Source organism: Hydra vulgaris, chromosome 02 (genome assembly GCF_038396675.1).
Source record: "Hydra vulgaris chromosome 02, alternate assembly HydraT2T_AEP".
Taxonomy (NCBI): Eukaryota; Metazoa; Cnidaria; class Hydrozoa; order Anthoathecata; family Hydridae; genus Hydra; species Hydra vulgaris.
The window spans coordinates 62,453,700-62,469,687 of record NC_088921.1 but is presented as its reverse complement, the minus strand read 5'-3'; the positions used below and the strand labels follow the sequence as shown (position 1 = coordinate 62,469,687).

Genomic DNA, 15,988 nt, shown 5'->3' with positions numbered 1-15,988 from the left:
TTTTATCACCTTTTCCATCTTGATGTAAAACTTAAAAAAAAGTTAAAGATGGCTTAAACTTTTCCAAAAAAAATAATCATGAGTAGGGAACCCTCAACAGCTTCCGTGTGAAAAATAAAAACGCGTCCCACATGGGTTCCGCGTGGATTCCGTGTGGCATTGATGGGATTTACGTGGGACGAATTTTCCCATGTGGTATCCGTATGGAAATTTGTCACCTTAAACCCATGTGGGTAATCCCACATGGGTTACATGTGGGAACCATATGGTATTTACACACATGGGAAATCCCACGTGGGTTTCATGTGGGATTTGCACGGGAATTAATTTGAAAGCTGGAAACTAAAAAAAAACTTTTTAAAAAAAACTAAATAAAAATTTTTAAATCGACATTGCATTGCGTTACGTTTATATTGTGTGAAAATATTTTATATTAATATAGAGAATGGCAAGCAAGTATGTAAGCACCACGAATAATGTTTATCTTTTTTTATAGAAATAAGATTAAGATTTGTGCAAATAGACGTATTATTAGGATAATATAATAGTTATTTGAATATAGATTTTGAGTATATTATCTGCAAACAATTAACTGATGAAAGTTCAAATGTTGTCAAAAACCAAGCATGCATGCATGGGACACTACAGTGTCCCACAAAGAAATGCAGGTTTGAAAGTCAAAGAATTCCCAATTTTCTTTGTTAAAAAAGAAAAAAATAGGGTGGTGGTGGTGGGGGAGATAAGTTTCTGTAACTTTTGCTCCAAAACTTTTAACTTTTGATATAATAAGGTCCTTATGACTAAGCACCAGTGTTAGCTTCTTTTTTGTGACCGTAACGAAACGTAACGTAGTCAGACTTCATCTTCCCAAAAACCAAAATTGAACGTAACGAAATAATAATTCAACGAAGTTGAACAAAGTTGAACGAAGTTGAACAAAGTTGAACAAAGTTGAGCAGGATAACTTAAAATATTGAAAACTTCATCACCAATTTGCAATTAGTAAATATATATGAATGTTGCCTCAACTAGTAGTTTCAACCTAAGATTAGCAATGGTATTAGGTCAATTTAAGATGTAAATTAATTACCTTAATGCATGAAAAACTAGGATATCAAGTGTACTAAATCAAAACTGAAAAAAGATAATCAGGACTTAATACTGGCTATTGCCACATTTGGGGACCTACATTTTATTTATTTTGACTAAATTTTAGTAAAAAACAAAAAGTTTAGTACTACTATTGTAGAGTTATTTCCAATCGTGTAAGCTATATAATAAACAAAATTGAAATAAAAATTTGACAAAGATAGTAATTCTTTATTTAATTTTGGTTATTTATACTAGCAATACAAATCAGTGGTTTTTAAAAGTTAATTAGGTTGTTCAAAAATGTATTTGGTTCAACTACGTTCAACTTTGTTCAACTACGTTTAACTAAGATGATTAATACAAAAATACCGTAAATAAACGTAACGTAATTGAAACAAAACTACATTACGTTTATTTATGTTCAACTACGTTCAACTTCGTTGACCGTAGTTAAACGTAGTTAAACGAACGTAACACTGATGCTTACTTATGACTTTAGGGACTTACAAACTACATTGAGGAACAAAAACAGGATATTAACAGAAACTTTTCAATTTTTAATCTGGAGTACCACAGTGTTATTGGGAATAAAGCCTCAAGTTTTCAAAGTAATATAATCTAAAGTAATGTTTAAATAAAATAGTATACTTTAAAATGCATATAGTTATACATATAACTCCTGATATAGTTATACATATAACTCCTGATATAGTTATACATATAATTCTTGATATAGTTATACATATAACTCTTGATAGTTAACTATATGTATAACTAGTTATACATATAATTTGTTATAGAAACTTATTTTTTGATGCTTGAACAAATTAGTACCAATTAATTCAAATTTAAGATTTAGTTAAAGTTCAAGTTAAAGTTCTTATTTATTCATTGTTTTTGTAAATTTTATATTTATTTGTTCAAATTTGTTAATTAGTACTATTTCTTACTACAGTAAGAATGTTTATCATTGTTGAATGTGGTTTTATTTGTTAATTTTATTTTCAACATATTTTGACAACACCCTTTACATTTTAAATGATGACAGCTTTACTTTTCTATTGGTGTTAAATTTATTACGTTTCAATAACTCAGATTGTATCATAACTGAATTATTGTAAGCTTTGTAGGGGTTTGTTGTATATCAAATGGTGTTTTAAATAAAGTAAAAATAATATCTATATATATATATATATATATATATATATATATATATATATATATATATATATACAACATTAAAACAATAAAATTGATACAAAATTTCACTTTAAAACGAATACCATTAACATTGTGATGATAATAGCATTAGGAAACTAGTATTTATGTATTAATATTATACTATAAATAAATAGTTTTTTAATTCATTTTATAAAATAGAGACTGACAACTGATAATTAATGGAAATAAATACAAATTATAAAAATCATGTAAACTTCATTTATTATTTCTAAATACTATATTAATGTTAGTCTACAAAGTTAAAATCAATTTAGAGCATTGTTATTAGTTCTTTTGCGATTCGCACTTCCACTTCTGTCTCTCAAATTTATAAAATAGGCGGTCAAAGCTTGCTCAATAGGTAGGTTCTCAGCATAACAATGCTTTTTTCTTACACTTTCTAAAGAGAAATATGGCAAATTGATTACTTATTTTATCTAAATCATAGGATCATCTATGCATAATGATGTCAGATGATGACCCGGTTTTTTGAACACCTTCACCCTTTATCAAACTCAGTCAATTTTTTGCCATCTCCCATTGAAAATGATGTCAGTTTTTGTTATCATATTATGATGGTATATCTGAATTGTTAATATAATATAAAAAATGCATATACCATCAATTTTTTTCTAGTTCAATTATACATTTATTCTCAACAGTACTAAAAGTAAAAAAACAAAAAACAAATTGTTCTTTCAGATAAGCAAGCTAATTTCTGAATTTAAATTGTTTTTCCTATGATCCTCTACAGTTTTAAGCAACAAAAGCAAGAAGTTTTTAGACCACATTGTTGGTGTAAATACCTCTAAAACCTGCTCATAGCTAGCATAAATTGTTTTACTTTTTTTTAAATAAAATAATTTACTTTTTTTTTTAATTCAATTTTTTAATTGACATTATTTTGGTCTCAACATTCCCTCTCCATTGTTAATTATTGTTAAACTCACACTGCCCCTCTATCTACTGGCATCATTTATGGATGATCCCATAGCCTAAATACTATCTATATATATATATATATATATATATATATATATATATATATATATATATATATATATATATATATATATATATATATATATATATATATATATAATTTTTAATTTATTAACAACACCATTTGATATACAACAAATTCTTACAAAGCTTACAATAATTCAGTAAAATTCAATCTGAGTTATTGAAACGTAATAAATTTAACATCAATAGAAAAGTAAAGCTGTCATCATTTAAAATGTAAAGAGTGTTGTCAAAATATGTTGAAAGTAAAATTAAGTTACTAATAAAATCACGTTCAACAATGATAAATATTCTTACTGTAGTAAGAGTTAGTACTAGTTAACAAATTTGAACAAATAAATATAAAATAGTGAAAAAACAATGAACAAATAAGAACTTGAACTTGAACTGAATCTTGAATTTGAATTAATTGGTACTAATTTGTTCAAGCATAACCTTAAAAAATAAGTTTATATAATAAATTTTATGTATAACTAGTTATACATATAGTTAACTATCAGGAGTTATATGTATAACTGCATGCATTTTAAAGCATTTTATTTAATTTATATATTACTTTAGATCATATTACTTTGAATACTGGACCCAGCGACTTTATTCCCAATTACACTGTGGTACTACAGATTAAAAATTGAAAAGTTTCTGTAAATATCCTGTTTTTGTTCCTCAATTTACTTCGTAAGTCCCTTAAGTTTTATGAACCTTATTATATATAAAGTTAAAAGTTTTGGAGCCTAAAAAAAATTACGGAAACCTCCCTATCTCCCCCCTATTTTAATTTTTTTTTTAATAAAGAAAATTTGACTTTCAAACCAGCATTTCTTTGTAGGACACTGCAGTGTCCCATGCATGCATGCTTGGTTTTTGACAACATTTGAACTTGCATCAGTCAATTGTTTGCAGATAATATACTCAAGAACTATATTCAAATATCATATGAACATGTTAGAGAATGTTCATATGATATTTGAACATCACAAATTTAATAATATTGTTGTAATATGTTATATAAATAATACCATAATAGATATGAAAATAAGATAGGATATAAAGGCAATGATCATAGAATAAATTTACTTATAGAAATTTAGATGTTTGTTTATTAGTTTCAGAATATTATATTATGTGTGACCGCGGCCTTCTATAATAACAGGCCTTGACATCGCGCAACAAATATGTTAAACTGAAGGCCAATTCCTAATACTGTGTTTACATTTTCATCTTTTAACATTAGACGAAAGTTTGTGTTCGCGCTTTTTTAATAAATCTTTAAAATTTGATTGGTTTATAAATTAGATAGCGCAACTTCAAGACGATAACGTTGTAAGTTTCAAGGCGTTAACATTGTAAGGTAATAATATTGTCAAACTAGCGATTAGTTTTTTTAAATGCTCTAAAAATGCCTTTGAAATGCTGTGTATCTCTTTGCAAGTCGAACTATCTCAACTACAACAAAAATATCAATTTATACAACTACAACTACTATATCAATTACAACTACAACGAAGTTTATATGATTGTTTGTGTATTGACTACAAGTTGCCAAGTATAAGGACTTTAACACGATTGACTTCAAAAATAAGCTCAATGGAGGACCTAAGTTTCATAAATAGTATTTTTATGAATTTAAATCCATTAAAAAGAATTTCCATACTACTAATTGATGAGGTCTATGTCAAAGCTTCATTACTTTACCAAAGAGGTGCTTTGTTTGGTCAAGCAGTAAACTACCCTGAAAAGTTAGCTAAAACAATTTTATCATTTATGATTAAATGTCTTTATGGAGGTCCAGAATTTATATGTAGAGCTCGACCTGTTGCAAATCTTTCCTCTGAATTTCAGTTTGCTCAATGTCAACAAATTGTCTATACAATAAATAATATTGAAAATAGTAAGACACTGGTAATAATTACTGATGGTAACCGTGTAAATCAAAGATTTTTTGGAATGTTTAAAACAGTTGATAGTAAACCATGGTTAACAACATCAGGTATATATTTATTGTATGATTATGTGCATCTACTAAAATCTATACGAAACAATTGGTTGAAAAAAAAGACTGGGGAACTTCAATTTTTGAACAATAAAGAACTGGCTTTGGCTAAGTGGAGTGATTTAGAAACTATATATAAAACTGAGTGCAATAGTCTTTTTAAACTCTCTAAACTTACAGCTAAATCAGTTTATCCAAAACCAATAGAGAGACAATCTGTAAAGTTTTGTTTGTCTGTTTTTTGCAAAGAAACAGTAGCTGCATTAAGAACGCATCCAGAGATTGAAAACAAAGCATTTGAAGGTACTGCTGTATTTATTGAAAAAATAATTTTTTTTCGAATGTTGTTAATGTCAAAGCACCTGGTGCTGGCATTCAGTTTAGAAATGAATTATGCGAAGAAATCCACTCAGTTGGTGATCAACAGTTACAACTGCTACGAGATATTGCTGAACTGTCAAATTTTATGAAACCTACAGGTAAGCGTGTAAAACAGCTTACGCTAGATACTAGCAATGCAATAGCGCATTCATGTTATGACTTTATTGATCTTGTAGAAACTTTGTTGAGTAATGGAGCAAAGTATGTCTTATTAGGTTGGTTTTCAACAGATCCACTTGAAAAAGCTTTTCTAAGCTTTGACAGGGATCTGGAGGTACTTACTTTATAAACGCTAAATCTGTAATTGAAAAAATTAATATTCAACTTACTAAACTGATATTACAACTTGACATTCCTGTTGATGGTATCGATGGTCATACTTGTGACATGTTTTAGAGATATTTCTACTGATGAAAAAGAACTTCTGGATAATATACATGATCTTGAAAGCTCAGTTAATAAATCTACATTAGTGGCTATGGTTTACATAGCTGGCTATGTGCAAAAAAGCGAAATAAAAATTTATGATGATTCTACCAATTATTATTATAAATATGGAAGTTATCTGTATAGCCTAAACATAGGTGGACTTGAAATTCCGTTTGATGCTCTTTTCTAATGGTCAATATTTTGCTTTTTTTTTTTCAAAGTGCTACTGACCCTTTATGCAGAACATTTTGTGTTACTCAGCTTTAGTTCATTGCTGCTAAATATTAATTTAAAATCACAAAAAAACAATGCAGAGTATATTCTAATATTCTTCTAAAGTATTACTCACTAATTGCCACTCCCAAAATACTAAAGCTATCATAATTTATGTGAAAATTAGTTTTGTAATTAATTATGCTATTCACTTGTTATGTTTTTTATTTTCTCATTAGCCTATATGTCTTTCAATATGTTTGGATTTGTAAATATTTACCCTGTTGAGATATATTGATAAAACTTTTTTTTTGCTTGAATCAACTTTTGTTGGTGTTTTTTATTGTTGGTGATTTTTATTGTTACCATTTTTAGCAAAAAAAAATTAAAAATACAGTTATCTTTTTAATATATAGATATATACTTTGTTATGGTTCTGCTTGTTATTGATACTATTTAATATTACATAAATGTTCTTAATGAAATTTGAAATACGAAAAATATGATTATCTTTTAACAACTTTTTGGTTTTCTTTTTATATTTCCGTCTTTACTAGAGATTATTATTAGAAAACATAGACTGCCATTCCACCCTACCTAATATAAAAATATATCAATATAAGTAAAAGTGAAAGTTTAATCGGCCTTCAGTTTTTACGGCATTTTGCGCGATGTCAAGGCCTGTTATTATAGAAGGCCGTGTGTGTGACGAAAAAGTAAAGATACTTTTGCATCCAGTGGCTATTGCACCCAACGTCTACATCATTGAAAAAGTAGGTTTTTACATTTTTGTTTTTGTTTTTTTGTTTAACTACTTATCCTAATTGATCACTATTTTTCAGGATTCTCCTCATGGGTTCAAGCTCATTACGCATAATGTGTGTTCAATTACCCATAATACGTTAGTCATTGTAAGTAATAAATTAGGAAATAATTATTTGTGAAATATTGTAGTCATTAATGACTTCAACCTGGCTAATAATTAAAATTGCTCGACTAATAAGGTTCCTTATTAAAATTGCTCTCTCTCTCTGTCTCTCTCTGTGTCTCTCTCTCTGTCTCTCTCTCTCTCTCTCTCTCTCTCTCTTTATATATATATATATATATATATATATATATATATATATATATATATATATATATATATATATATATATATATATATATATACATATATATATATATATATATATATATATATATATATATATATATATATATATATATATATATACATTTATATATTTTTGTATTTATAATTTTTTTTTTTATAAAATGTTTGAAGAAAGTTAGAAGATACTAAAAACCTTGGTATTATGCAAGCCGAAGCGATTTAATTAATTCAATCGACAAAAAACGGCGTGTAAATCGCAAAAGAAAAAATAATATTTTTAATATTCATTTTGGATGTATTGATTAATAGCATTTATTTTAAAATAAATTCATTTTGCAACACGTTTTTCAATTTTATAAAATTTCGTCATAATAGTTTATGGTAAATCCCACATAGGTTATAGGTGAAAAACATCACATGTAAAAGATCAAAAATGCTACACATTTTGAATACCAAATGGGATAAAGTAGCAAATACCAGATTAAGTTAAGCCTCTCTGAAAGCTTCAATGATTAATTTTAAATTACTTAATTTAAGTAATTTTTAAATTAAAAGAAATTTAAAAATTATCATAGAAGCATTCGGACTTTCATTTGTCTAGTATTGACTACTTTTATACCATTTGGATTAAAATATGTGGCATTTAAGATCTATAACATGTAGTATTTTCCACCTATATCCCATGTAGGATTTACCACATAAAACCCATGTGGGATTTACCATATGAAACACACATGGGACAAAATAATAATCCCCATATGGGTTACATATGGTAAAAACCCACGCGTATCCCATATGGGATTTACCATATGGAATCCATGTGGGATTTACCATATGGAATCCATGTGGGATTTACCATATGAAACCCACATGGGACAAAATAATAATCCCCACATGGGTTACATATGGAAAAAATCCACGCGTATCCCATGTGCGCTTTTTCACTGGGAATCAGTTGATATACTTTTAATCTTACGTCACTTTCTATTAACAGAAAAAACCCATAAATATTTTAAACACTTTAAAAAATATTCACATAACTCCTCAAACAAAGCAATTTTAAATTAATCCAAAAATAAAGTAGTATATAAAATAGTAACCAGACTAGTCTATGGATAGACTTACAACACAGACATAGACAATTCTGTATGTTGTAATGGACACAACAAATGTTTAATTTTTTGTCCTTGTTGTGTCTATCAAATTTTTGATGGTGTCCTAAGATTGCTCAGTTAAAAAATAATTTTCACTTTATAAGTCTACAAAGCATAATTTTTTGTCTATTTGGTGTCTATGGTTTTGTCTAAATTTACTTGATTTCATAAAATCAGAAATCTTTTATTACCGTATTATTTGAAGATTGTTATGTAGTAAATTTATAATATTAAAAAAATATTGAAATGACATCAAAACTCCAAATGACGATCATTGCCCATGATTAATTATTGTTTAAAACTTGCGTACATATTCATCAATAAAATGAAAGTAAAAAACATTTTCCTTTTTCACTATTGTTTTATTCACAAACCTAAATAAATTTTAACACCTATTGGAATCTTCTACTTACTAATCCACATTTTATAAAGGACAACTCCTTGATCACATATTTTTAAAATAATTTTATTGAAGGTGATAAAGATTTTAGTGACTAAGGAAAATTTTTTAAATGATAAACTTACCTTCAACTTTTTTGAAGTAATCCCAAACTGGAGAGGGCATTTTAAAAATAAATTTTCACGCAAATTCACTGAGAATTGAAAAACAACTGAACTGAGTAATTAATGAACTTCAATTGAGCACAAAATAGTCCATTTTGAGGTTTTTAAATAGACATTAACTTTTTAATCAACAGCACACGCTGGACAAAAAATTAAAAAATGAACTTCTGTTAGAAAAATTGTATTTTTAATTTTGTGCTCGTTTTCAGTTTTTGAAACGATGCTGCAGTGAAAATTTAATTACTCGTTATAAGTCCAAATTATATATTAAATAGATCTTCTATACCTCATTAAAAAATCGAGATTGTTCATTTAGTGTCCGTTTTTAAAATGATTGTCTCGAAAGACAAACATTTTTTATAGACAATTCATTTTTGATAGTTGTAATTAAAATTGTTGCAATTAGTGCTTTGTCGAAGTCTATTTTTGTCCTTTTATAATAAGTCCATTAGAGATTGTCTGGTTGCTAATATAAAATCCATTTCCTCAGATGTGTAAACGTAATTCCATATGGTTTAACCCCCGCAGTTTTAACAAAAAATTTAGAAAAATGTTGCTAAAATATTTTCGAAAATAATAAACAAAAACTTACAAGTCCATCACAGAAACACATAAAAAGTAAGCTACAACTGTACAGATAATTTTGAGAGAGTTATATAAAAACCATTACTAAATGATTTTATTTCCGAATATATATATATATATATATATATATATATATAAATACATATGTATATCACCGAAAACCAACTATTTCAAAAATGTATGAAATGAAAATAAAATAAAATCAATATTATATATAATATTAAAAAACACCGTTTTACAAAACAATAAAAATCAAATCAAATGTTTTAAATTACATTTAGATAACAATTAAAAAAGAGATACGAGATCAAAAGAACTGGAATATATTATCTATTGATAAAATAACTTTTTACAGTTTATTTTTAATAGTAGAAAAATTTCAACTTTAGGAAAAGTTAAAATTTTTTAAATTATTTGGTTCCACAGAAAAGCTTTGTGATATGATATATTATCCAAAATCAAAGTTGCTAAATACTACTCTGTTTTGTTTGACTGCACTATAGATGCCTCCCACACGGAGAAGATGACATGAGTAATCAGATATGTTCATATCACTAATGAAACCTATACAATTGAAGAAAGATTTGTGGACTTCATTTGAACTTCACCAAAAAACCAAAAAGGTCTTGCAACAGAAATCACTGAAAAATTCTCTTGAGATGGTCTTAAGATTTCTGATTGCCGCGGCCACCCAGTGAAAAATAAAACCGCGTCCCACATGGGTTCCGCGTGGGTTTCGTGTGGGATTGATGGGATTTACGTGGGACGAATTTTCCCATGTGGTATCCGTATGGAAATTTGTCACCTTAAACCCATGTGGGTAATCCCACATGGGTTACATGTGGGAACCATATGGTATTTACACACATGGGAAATCCCACGTGGGTTTCCTGTGGGATTTGCATGGGAATTAATTTGAAAGTTGGAAACTAAAAAAAAAACTTAAAAAAAACTAAAAAAAGAATTTTTAAATCGACATTGCATCGCGTTACGTTTATATTGTGTGAAAATAATTTATATTAATATAGAGAATGGCAAGCAAGTATGTAAGTACCACGAATAATGTTTATCTTTCTTTATAGAAATAAGATTAAGATTTGTGCAAATAGACGTATTATTAGGATAATATAATAGTTATTTGAATTTAGATTTTGAGTAAATTATTTGCAAACAATTAACTGATGCAAGTTGAAATGTTGTCAAAAACCAATCTTGCATGCATGGGACACTGCAGTGTCCCACAAAGAAATGCAGGTTTGAAAGTCAAAGAATTCCCAATTTTCTTTATTAAAAAAAGAAAAAAATAGGATGGAGATGGGTTTCTGTAACTTTTTTTATGCTCCAAAACTTTTAACTTTAGATATAATAAGGTCCTTAAGACTTAAGGCACTTACGAACTACATTGAGGAACAAAAACAGGATATTTACAGAAACTTCAATTTTTAATTTGGAGTACCACAGTGTTATTGGGAATAAAGCCTCTGGGTCCAGTTTTCAGAGTAATATGATCTAAAGTAATGTTTAAATAAAATAATATGCTTTAAAATGCATATAGTTATACATATAACTCCTGATAGTTAACTATATGTATAACTAGTTATACATATAATTTGTTATAAAAACTTATTTTTTAAGGTTATGCTTGAACAAATTAGTACCAATTAATTCAAATTCAAGATTTAGTTAAAGTTCAAGTTAAAGTTCTTATTTATTCATTTTTTTTTTATTAATTTTATATTTATTTGTTCAAATTTATCAGTTAGTACTATTTTTTACAACAGTAAGAATGTTTATCATTGTTGAATGTGATTTTATTAGTAACTCAATTTTATTTTCAACATATTTTGACACCCTTTATCTTTTAAATGATGACAGCTTTACTTTTCTATTGATGTTAAATTTATTACGTTTCAATAACTCAGATTGAATCTTAACTGAATTATTGTAAGCTTTGTAGGGGTTTGTTGTATATCAAATGGTGTTGTAAATAAAGTAAAAGTTATATATGTATATATATATATATATATATATATATATATATATATATATATATATATATATCTATATATATATATATAAAAATATATATATATATATATATATATATATGTATATATATATATATATATATATATATACATATATATATATATATATATATATATATATATATATATATATATATATATATATATATATATATATATATATTTAAATGAGAAATAATGCAAATTGATTACTTATTTTACCTAAATCATAGGGTCATCTATGCATAATGATGTTAGATGATGACCCTTTTATTGAACACCTTCACCCTTTATCAAACTCAGTCAATTTTTTGCCATATCCCATTGAAAATGTTGTCAGTTTTTGTTATCATATTATGATGGTATATCTGAATTGTTAATATAATATAAAAAAAATGCATATACCATCAATTTTTTTCTGGTTCAATTATACATTTATTCTCAACAGTACTAAAAGTAAAAAAAAACAACATAAATTGTTCTTTAGATAAGCAAGCTAATTTCTGAATTTAGATTGTTTTTCCTATGATCCTCTACAGTTTTAAGCAACAAAAGTAAGAAGTTTTTAGTCCACATTGTTGGTGTAAATACCTCTAATTTTATGTATAAAATTTTATGTATAACTAGTTATACATATAGTTAACTATCAGGAGTTATATGTATAACTGCATGCATTTTAAAGCATTTTATTTAATTTATATATTACTTTAGATCATATTACTTTGAATACTGGACCCAGAGACTTTATTCCCAATAACACTGTGGTACTCCAGATTAAAAATTGAAAAGTTTCTGTAATTATCCTGTTTTTGTTCCTCAATGTACTTCGTAGGTCCCTTAAGTTTTATGAACCTTATTATATATAAAGTTAAAAGTTTTGGAGCCTAAAAAAAGTTACAGAAACCTCCCTATCTTCCCCCTATTTTAATAATTTTTTTTAATAAAGAAAATTTGACTTTCAAACCAGCATTTCTTTGTGGAACACTGTAGTGTCCCGTGCATGCATGCTTGGTTTTTGACAACATTTGAACTTGCATCAGTCAATTGTTTGCAGATAATATACTCAAGAACTATATTCAAATATCATATGAACATGTGAGAGAATGTTCATATGATATTTGAACATCACAAATTTAATAATATTGTTGTGATATGTTATATAAATAATACCATAATAGATTATGATTTGAAAATAAGATAGGATATGAAGGCAATGATCAAAGAATAAATTTACTTATAGAAATTTAGATGTTTGTTTATTAGTTTCAGAATATTATATTATGTGTAACCACGGCCTTCTATAATAACAGGCCTTGACATCGCGCAACAAAGTTGATAAACTGAAGGCCAATTCCTAATACTGTGTTTACATTTTCATCTTTTAACATTAGACGAAAGTTTGTGTTCACAATTTTTTAATAAATCTTTAAAATTTGATTGGTTTATAAATTAGATAGCGCAACTTCAAGACGATAACCTTGTAAGGTTCAAGGCGTTACATTGTAAGGTAATAATATTGTCAAACTAACGGTTGGCTTTTTTAATAATTAAAATGCCTTTAAAATGCTGTGTATCTCTTTGCAAGTCGAACTATCTCAACTACAACAAAAATATCAATTTATACAACTACAACTACAATATCAATTACAACTACAACAAAAATATCAATACTCAACTACAACAAAAATATCAATTTATAAATTCCCCAAGAATCTAGAGGAGAGAAAAAGATGTAGTGAAGCTATCCCAAGAACTGGTTTTATTGTTACAGACTATACAGCAGTATTTCAACTTCATTGGCCAAATGAAGCACCTTTTGAAAGCAAATATGGGAAGCAACGACCTTTAAACCCACCATCTGTTTTTAAAAATATTCCGCCTAGTTGTTTAGCCACACCAGCAAGTAAAGTTAGAAAAACTGTAACTTCAAGCGGTTTTCGAAGCATTTTACCAGATGAGTTAAATGATTTTCTAAAAGAGGATGAACTTATATTTGACGATATTCAATCTTTGTTAAGTGATAATAACGATGTTATTGTTTTCCAGCTTAATAAAAAAAGTTTACACATACAATCGAAAATGTACAAACTTGGTGTTCCATTATTTATTTTAGTAATTTTCAATGATTATTCACTTTTAGCTAACCATAATGGCACAACTTGTAATATTTCATCTTTAGCTGTAAACAAATTAAAGTTAATAAAAACAAAATCAGCTTTATTTGAAGCAGTTAGATTTTTAAAAAATAAAGAAAGTTCGCTTCAGTTAAATATTCTATTCGAACACCTTAATGCTATGAGAAAAGTTAATGTTGGTGAAGTTTTATATACTTCAGATATTATATGTAGAGCATATGAGTATTTTGCTATGTGACGAAGTTTATATGACTGTTTGTGTATTGACTACAAGTTGCCAAGTATAAGGACATGATTGACTTCAAAAATAAGCTCAATGGAGGACCTAAGTTTCATAAATAGTGTTTTTATGAATTTAAATACATTGAAAAGAACTTCCATACTACTAATTGATGAGGTCTATGTCAAAGCTTCATTACTTTACCAAAGAGGTGCTTTGTTTGGTCAAGCAGTAAACTACCCTGAAAAGTTAGCTAAAACAATTTTATCATTTATGATTAAATGTCTTTATGGAGGTCCAGAATTTATATGTAGAGCTCGACCTGTTGCAAATCTTTCCTCTGAATTTCAGTTTGCTCAATGTCAACAAATTGTTGATACGATAAATAATATTGAAAATAGTAAGACACTGGTAATAATTACTGATGGTAACCGTGTAAATCAAAGATTTTTTAGAATGTTTAAAACAGTTGATAGTAAACCATGGTTAACAACATCAGGTATATATTTATTGTATGATTATGTGCATCTCTTCAAATCTATATGAAACAATTGGTTGACAGAAAAGACTGGCGAACTTCAATTTTTGAACAATAAAGAACTGGCTTTGGCTAAGTGGAGTGATTTAGAAACTTTATATAAAACTGAGTGCAATAGTCTTTTTAAACTCTCTAAACTTACAGCTAAATCAGTTTATCCAAAACCAATAGAGAGACAATCTGTAAAGTTTTGTTTGTCTGTTTTTTGCGAAGAAACAGTAGCTACATTAAGAACGCATCCAGAGATTGAAAATAAAGCATTTGAAGGTACTGCTGTATTTATTGAAAAAAATTTTTTTTTTCGAATGTTGTTAATGTCAAAGCACCTGGTGCAGGCATTTGGTTTAGAAATGAATTATGCGGAGAAATCCACTCAGTTGGTGATCAACAGTTACAACTGTTAAGAGATATTGCTGAACTGTCAAATTTTATGAAACCTACAGGTAAGCGTGTAAAACAGCTTACGCTAGATACTAGCAATGCAATAGCGCATTCATGTTATGGCTTTATTGATCTCGTAGAAACTTTGTTGAGTAATGGAGCAAAGTATGTCTTCTTAGGTTGGTTTTCAATAGATCCACTTGAAAAAGCTTTTTCTAAGCTTTGACAGGGATCTGGAGGTACTTACTTTATAAACGCTAAATCTGTATTTGAAAAAATTAATATTCGACTTACTAAATTGATATTACAACTTGACATTCCTGTTGATGGTATCGATGGTCATACTTGTGACATATGTTTTAGAGATATTTCTACTGATGAAAAAGAACTTCTGGATAATATACATGATCTTGAAAGCTCAGTTAATAAATCTACATTAGTGGCTATAGTTTACATAGCTGGCTATGTGCAAAAAAGCGAAATAAAAATTTATGATGATTCTACCAATTATTATTATAAATATGGAAGTTATCTGTATAGCTTAAACAGAGGCGGACTTGAATTTCTTTCTGATACTCTAGTCTAATGGTTATTATTTTGCTTTTTTTTTTCAAGGTGCTACTGACCCTTTATGCAGAACATTTTGTGTGACTCAGTTTCAGTTCATTGCTGCTAAATATAAATTTAAAATCACAAAAAAACAATGCTGAGTATATTCTAATATTCTTCTAAAGTATTACTCACTAATTACCACTCCCAAAATACTAAAGCTATCATAATTTATGTGAAAATTAGTTTTGTAATTTGTTATGCTATTTACTTGTTATATTTTTTATTTTCTCATCAGCCTATATGTCTCAATATGTTTGGATTTGTAAATATTTACCCTGTTGAGATATATTGATAAAACTTTTT

At 27.5% G+C, this 15,988-nt stretch overlaps 1 protein-coding gene across 2 annotated transcripts; it reads left to right on the top strand.

Moving 5' to 3' along the window:
- Nucleotides 1-362: 362 nt before the first annotated feature.
- Nucleotides 363-7,424, top strand: LOC136077092 (uncharacterized). 2 transcript variants are annotated; one of them, XM_065791648.1, is made up of 2 exons: nt 363-460; nt 4,446-7,424. In XM_065791648.1, the coding sequence occupies exon 2, from the start codon at nt 4,750-4,752 to the stop codon at nt 5,800-5,802; it is 1,053 nt and encodes a 350-aa protein (XP_065647720.1). In that variant the 5' UTR covers nt 363-460; nt 4,446-4,749; the 3' UTR covers nt 5,803-7,424. The 2 variants fall into 2 exon arrangements, 1 of the variants encoding a protein (XP_065647720.1); XR_010636816.1 differs by lacking the exon at nt 363-460 and having other exon boundaries at nt 3,661-7,128; nt 7,198-7,424.
- The last annotated feature ends 8,564 nt before the right edge of the window (nt 7,425-15,988 follow it).